The sequence below is a fragment of the Diaphorina citri genome, unplaced genomic scaffold (assembly GCF_000475195.1).
Source record: "Diaphorina citri unplaced genomic scaffold, Diaci psyllid genome assembly version 1.1 scaffold48, whole genome shotgun sequence".
Classification (NCBI taxonomy): domain Eukaryota; kingdom Metazoa; phylum Arthropoda; class Insecta; order Hemiptera; family Psyllidae; genus Diaphorina; species Diaphorina citri.
Genome location: NW_007377485.1, coordinates 300,116 through 307,443, shown reverse-complemented (window position 1 = coordinate 307,443; position 7,328 = coordinate 300,116). Strand labels below are relative to the sequence as shown.

General features: G+C 37.3%; 2 protein-coding genes across 4 annotated transcripts in view; one reads left to right on the top strand and one right to left on the bottom strand.

Moving 5' to 3' along the window:
• Positions 1-3,492: 3,492 nt before the first annotated feature.
• Positions 3,493-7,328, bottom strand: part of LOC103515269 — a 10,250-nt gene continuing 6,414 nt past the window's right edge. For both annotated transcript variants that reach the window (XM_008480203.2, XM_008480211.3), the window contains exons 2-5: positions 6,105-6,270; positions 5,585-5,756; positions 5,143-5,271; positions 3,493-4,444 (exon numbers count right to left, since the gene is read on the bottom strand). In XM_008480203.2, the coding sequence (XP_008478425.1) occupies positions 4,151-4,444; positions 5,143-5,271; positions 5,585-5,756; positions 6,105-6,226 (717 nt within the window). In that variant the 5' untranslated portion in view covers positions 6,227-6,270 and the 3' untranslated portion in view covers positions 3,493-4,150. The remainder of the gene's footprint in view (positions 4,445-5,142; positions 5,272-5,584; positions 5,757-6,104; positions 6,271-7,328) is intronic.
• Positions 6,249-7,328, top strand: part of LOC113469879 (disks large 1 tumor suppressor protein-like) — a 104,085-nt gene continuing 103,005 nt past the window's right edge. For both annotated transcript variants that reach the window (XM_026827883.1, XM_026827887.1), the window contains exon 1: positions 6,249-6,354. In XM_026827883.1, coding sequence (XP_026683684.1) covers positions 6,342-6,354 — 13 coding nt within the window. In that variant the 5' untranslated portion in view covers positions 6,249-6,341. The remainder of the gene's footprint in view (positions 6,355-7,328) is intronic.

Here is a 7,328-nt window from a genome sequence, read left to right as displayed (position 1 = left end):
TACTGGAATTCCTACCTATTTTAAAGAAGAAGAAAAAGTTGTAAGCTACAACATGGGCTATTGAAAAACAAGAGAGCTCTAGAGTGATAATGTGATATTCAATGTTCACACCAATTTTTACACACTGTAGTCAGAAGTTCAAAGCTGGTGCATACTTCTGATTGGCATTCTTTGTTTAAAGTTAGCTAGATCATTTATATTGGGCCATCAGGACCCAAATCTTCAGTTCTACTATTTAAGTAAGTAGTCCATATTCAATGACAGGCTCATATTGATTGGATACCAAATGTACCATCATAACTTTAACTGAGCTTAACCCTTCGGTATCCATGTAATCATTTTCTATTTTGCTGCGTAGTTAACCCAAGTTGTGACTGCCGCATAAGTCATAACTTATAATAGTGGAGACGACAAATTACCATTTAGAATTTTTACTTTCCTCAAACCTACCTATTAATTAGTGGAGATGACAAAATTCCCAATTCGTATTTTTAATACTTATTAGCGGAGATGGCAAAACTACCTACCCTTCAAATATGTACACTCCTGTTATTTTTATTAGTGGAGATGACAAAAGAACCAAGAAAAGTCGCTGAATATTTAACCCAAAGCAAAGAGCAAATTTTGAATGTGATTTTGCTCCTTAATTTAAGTAGGTATGCAAAACGCTCATCACCAATAATTTTAATGTTCTCTTTTAAAAAAGAAGAGCAGACATTGTGAAACTTGTGCAATCCTTAGTCCACCGTGGTGTTTCTTAATTGCTGAAAGTTATTTGCCTTTTTTTCGTCCCAAATTTGACATTTCTGTGGAGGACAAACTTGTACACAGATAAGGCCATTAAAATAAGCAAAAAAGAGGAGGAAGACGTGAAAAAATCGGACATTAATGGTTTAAACTTTGTGAGATGAGTGACAGATTGATTTCACCTAAGCGTAGGAGTCAAGCAGTTATCAATGTTTTAAGCTCAGGTATTTATACAGGACGTAACAAAGGTATAGATCCCCAATTGTATTTGGATTATTATCAGATAGTTTTTTTAAGGCTTAATCCACAAGTCCAAGGCCCGTAATTAATTTTTACAAAAATATCCTCCGACTAGTAAGACTAGTTGCTTCGGTGTGCACCAGGCCTGAAACTTTTGCCCAATATCGATTTGATCGGGAGGTAGGTACTAAAGTTCAAACCCCACAGTCATCTGTCGGCACCGAAATAGAAACTTCTACCTACCTGTTGATCAGATGAAATGATATCGGTAACATATTTTTTCGGAAACGGAGGTCTTCACCAAGACGTAGGAGAATTTCAAATTCTTGGTATATGTACACTGGAGCACAAAAAATTGGTGCAGTTTGTTTGATAGTGCTTTAACGTCAGTGTATTTCTTATGGTGATTTTAGCGATCAAAAATTGGTCATATCTCAGGATCGGTTTAGATTTTCGCAAAATCCTTTCTTGTTGCACACCTAGACCATAAAAGGAATATTCCTATCAAATTTCAGCTTTCTAGGTGTTGTGGTTCTGGAGATAGAGTGATCAGTGTGTGAAATGTGAATGAGTGAATGGATCTTGTTCTTCTTATATTATAAGAACGAGATCCATTCACTCATTCACATTTCATAGTTCACACACTGATCGTTCTATCTCGAGAACCACAACACCTAGAAAGCTTAAATTTGGTAGGAATATTCCTTTTATGGTCTGGGTGTGCAATAAGAAAGGATTTTGCGAAAATCTAAACCGGTCCTGAGATATGATCAATTTTTGATCGCTAAAATCACCATAAGAAATACACAGAGTGCAGAGACTGCGGGAGAGAAAACTTTTCCTCGCTCGCCTAATATTTGAGTTTCGTTTATGTTTTTAGTTTGATAACTACAAGTTCGGCCATGCCTTTTCCACAAGATTGGCCATGCCTCGGGATGCACTAGCGGGATTCCGGAGCGAAGCGACGGAATTCAGCTAGTTATTCATTATATGATTGCTAAGGTCTTCAATGCCGGGGTTTTACCCTCCATTCGCCGGTCAATCTACCCGCCTACTCACATTAACCATGAGCATGACCTACCTGAATGGGGCCGGGAAAAGCCAGTAGCACGCGATTGTCCAGTTGGTCACACATTCGGATACTAGCCACGCGCAAAATTGCTTAACTTCAGTGATTCTGGGAAACAGGTGCATTCAAAGTTCTGTCGCCACTCGCTAGATACCGACTTTGGTTTACTAATAGATAGTAGTTGACAATATTTTCCAATGAAAATATTTTTGATATTTCAAAAGTTTCCAAGTCGATCCGTCCCAAATTTTTCGCCCATGAGTGTACATAGTTTGCGTGTGAATATTTTAGGTATTCAGAATTTTTTTCCGTTGTTCTTCGACTCTTAGACGAAAACAAACATGTTGTGTATAAAGTTGTAGGCCTCTGGCCTCTAGGTAAGAACATAAAGCACAACCTATCGTAGAAGACAGCTTCTCTAGCCTCTTTGAGTCCTTATGACTCAGAACTCGATGATAAAAAAAACTAGATACCTACTGTTAATTTACCTAGATTACATCAAAAAGGTGCTCTTTTCATTCGAAATGCCTGTGTGCCCACTGTCCAGCCCAGTAGGTATTAATGTTATACCCTTTTTTTTACAGTTGAGATCCTGTCAGGTCGGGCTTTATCCCACCTCGCCTTAGATGTCATTATAAAGCTGAGTGCACCCCGAAATAGCCTGCTTTCTAGGACCTTCACACACCTAGGTGCAAGCTTAACATTACTTCATTCAGTGATTCGGGAACTAGTACAATCAAGGTGCTGTATCTTTCTTAATGTTCGTTTTAACATTCATAATGAAAATGCTCCATGCTTCTTTTTTCTTTCACAGGCGATAAGGGAGATCGAAAGGCACATACAGTAGAACCTCGATTATTTCAACCTCCATTATTTCAATCCCAAAATTAGTTCAAAACAGGGTATTTATTAACCATTTTGTTCTTTTTATCTAAATTTTGCCCCCTTTTCCATTGTTTTATACGGAATTTCAATTATTTCAACTTTCAATTATTTCAACTACCCTCGGTCCCAATAAGTTGAAATACAGGTTCTACTGTACCTCCCTCGATGCTGTTCACGTCCCAGCCTAGGACCCCAAGAGGCAAGGTCCAATCTTAAAAGAGGACTATACCAATACCTGTCTGTCATTTGTAAACACGGTCCAAGTTGTACGTTATCCTGGCGCCGAGCACAGCGGCCATGCCTTTTCCACAAGTTTGGCCATGCCTCGGGATGAACTAGCGGGATTCCGGAGCGAAGCGACGGAATTCAGCTAGTTTTTCGTATAAAAGCAAGCAAAATTATTTGTAGCTAGACTAGAATATGGTTCAGTGATGGTTGATGCAAATTAATTTAATGGACATCTGTGTACATTGTAAGTTTATTTTTTAAGAAATATCTAATAAATAGGTAATTGTAAGTTTGTGAGTAAGGAAAATACAAGAAGGAAAAGATATTTTTCACATAAAATGTACGTCTGCATTTATTTTCTACATTAGAACTATCTACCTGATGTACCTATAGCTTCTCTTTTGTGTCCGTACTGAAGTTAGTATTTTGCAGAAATGTTTACCTATTTTTAGGTAGTATCATTACAATTAAGTCCCCCCCCCCTCCTTCAAGTTTCGTTGTTCATTTCCTTTGAGTGCAGAGATGTATAAGAAGAAACTATTTGACTACTTTCTAACAGAGTCTAACTAAACCCTACTATATTATGCTTTGTAATCTAGTTTCACGCAGCACGCTATAGCAAAGTGTAGGTACATATCTCCATTCTACTAGTTTTCTATCATAAGATTAAAAAGAAAATGATGCCAGAGTTATGCTACAAGCAACGTTTACTTTAGTTTTGTTTGATGTGCTTTTCCTCTAGTCGTACGTGGCTTTCAAACTAACCTCTTGTCTATCTTGAATAAAAAGAGGGGATTTTAACTGTGGTCTGAATACTTAAGGCTCGTATGTCGTTCCCCACTTACTTCTTACTTGAGGCTCGTCACAAATGTCGTCCCCCACTTACTTGACTTGGATTCGAACTACCACCAACTTTCGAATCCGAAGTTCATCATGCTAAACTACTACACCACTGAGGTTAGTGTCTAACTTGAGTATGTATTACAAAACACTTTGCTCTACCATTCGATATTTCTTTATCCTCTGTTGTCTCAGTATCTCTTCAATATCCGCTGCTCTCTTCTTATCTACTTCATCAAGGATTTCATCTATTTTGTACATTTGTAGCATTACAGTTGCAGAAGCTAGGACGCCGTGAAATATTGTTTGAGCAATCAAGCCTCCAGACATCTTCTTGGTTGTCCTTAGGAATATCTCCAGCATTTCTTTTCTGACTTTTGGATCTTTGAATAGTTTTGCCTGAGGTGCCACGATTGATCCTACATTGGATGCATTCTGTAAATGAAGGGAGAAAATACAAGTACAATAGATGGGTACATTTTGGAAAGGTTAAACAGGTAAGGTGTTGCATACTTGCCATACACAATTTTCATGCTTGTAAGTAGGTAGAAGTACATATTACTGTAGTTATAACGACACTTGCTGGTCCCATCCTCTCACTCAGTACAACTAAATCTGTACATGATGCAGCATCAGATACCCAAAAACTTGGGCACTACATATTCCATAATTAAATTCCATCAGTTTCTATTATTAGGTACTGCACACATTTTTTCTTCATATACGAGTAGGATTACCCGTATTTTGTAGGTATGGGAAGAGGGAGAGTGAGGGGGCTGTATCAATATCCATTCATTTCTCGTCCCGTGTACTCTCTTTACAAGAAAACGGTTCAACCTGTTTTAGTGATTATTTTTTAAGCGCCTGAAAGTAACGTAGTTTGCTTAAAAAATTGTCTCTTTTCAACCTGATTCAAAATGCAGTGCTTCAAAATATGCTTTGAATAACCATAAGTTTAGGTATGATATGAATCTAATGATTGAGGTAGACTTATTGTGTGTAGCGATTAATATTATGACATGTTTGCCAACATATTATGGATCACTAAAACCTCCCTTCTTCCAACATAAAGGATGGGTATCCCATTCACAATAATGATGATGATAATAATAATAATTGATATACAAACTCACCACATATGAAATACTATAGATAGACAAAAAAGGATACAAAATGCTTGATCCAATCTGGATGCCCATGGCCTGTACTTGAATGCAAACAGGACAAATTTCCTCTTTTAAAAGTATAGGAGGAATCACAATCTGTAAAAGAGAAAGTTTAGTGTTTAGCTAAATTCCTTTTTTATTTATACATAAGTATTAGCAATACTTCAGTATTTGGTTACAAAGTAAGAACGGATGTGTTTGCATCTGGCATGCCTGGTTTATAGAAGTATGTCAGATGTGTTTAAATTTATGTCAAATAAATATGTACAAAAATTTAATGTAGGTACTTAATCATGTGATAAAAGAGGGGTGAAATTCACTTGATTTTCATTTAACAAATGGAACATAAATGTACAGCTAAAACAGGGTTTCATACCACATTTAAAATAATGATCATTATTTAACTTACATATCTATAAAGCAAATAGTTTGCCAACACTGGTGCATACACTCCTGGTATGCTTGTCAATAAATAACCATATTTTCCAAGTTTGAAGATTTTTCTTATTCGTGATGTCATAAAAATGGATGATAATCCTGCACACACAGCTAATGTAGCATTGCATCCCTTGAATGGCCATCTGAAAGTAGTAAAACAAAATATTCAAGGTTAGGTACCTATATTTCCTAACTAGTACCGTTAGCATGGTGGGAGCACTTCAGATGAATGAGCTTGGCACACACATAATATTCAAGGTTAGGTACCTATATTTCCTAACTAGTACCGTTAGCATGGTGGGAGCACTTCAGATGAATGAGCTTGGCACACACATGTTTAACTCATGAATAATTTCAATTAATTTTTGGGTTCATATTGGATTTTGGAGGCCTAATGGAGGAGGAGGAGGAGAAATTTTAATGAGTGAATTCAACAGTTTATTGGACAAATAATTCTCAAGTGAATATAGATATATCAATGATTTTCTTACGATTTACTGAATCCCAGTTTTTCAATTGAGTCCCAAACCATATCACTAGCTTGTTTTTGGGTGAGGATAATTGCATCATTGGGAGTATCTGTGTAAGAACTTTTCTTGTAAACCAAAGGCATCTTCAAACCAAAAGTTGACTGACCACTCTAAATTCTACTGCTTGCTGCAACACAGAAAAAGTGATAAAATGACAAATCAAAATCCATATAAAACATGGTGTCATCTTGTATTTAAATGGTGTATGGTGGTAAGTATAAAACATGGTGTATGATGTGATAATGGCATAGGTACATTATGTTCATATCAAAAGTGGGTGGTGTCTATGTTCCAATCTAATATATAACAAGCTGGGTCCATTCCTCCGGGAATTTTTTTGCCCGTAGTTTATTCAATCCTATGGTGAAGGCTCTGATGAGGACACTTCTATTCATTAGCATGGTTTGTTTATTTTCTCTTGGGTTGATACTAGGCAATGGTTGAGGGTTGGGACTCAACTATGGATGCCTACTTTGTACATGTCCACAACAAGGACCATAAACCCCAGTGTAGACTCTTTACCATTAACCCTCACACTAGATTGTGTTTAATGCACTCGACAACTATCAGAGGCCATTATTACGAGTGTGGTTAAAAATCTTACCTGTCACTCACACACATACAGAGCTTGTTAAATTCCTGATGACAAATGAGAGACGATGTACCTATACTTGTCAACCCATGTTTAGTTTCCTGTTCGTTCTACATGAATAGAGCCTGTTCCCACTTGTCGTGAGTTTCATCCGATTTTTTCCCCGAATCTCCTATAGGCAATGTAATTCCCACATATCCCGCTACACACGATACGATCTTTTCCCCCCCGAACGACACAAAATGACCGTGTAGGCAATGTATATGAATGTAATTTTAATAATGAGAGAGTTCCCACTACATACGACACAATTTTTTCCTAACAAAAGGAAAGTAACAAAGTGGGAACGGGGTCTCTTTAGCAGTGGTATGTTTTCGATGTTAGAGAAGCACCGCTTCTCTTCTTATTCAAATTCCCAGAGAAATCCCTTTCCGACTTCCGAGTTGTTGAGCTCGATTTTTCCAAAGAAGCTCCAAATTTTCGAAGCCTAGCCTACTGTAAAAGAGAAAAATGATCCTAATTTTGGGAGGCCGGGCCCCCTAACCCCCCCCCCCCCCTCTCCTAAATACCCACCTGTTTTATCATATTCGACC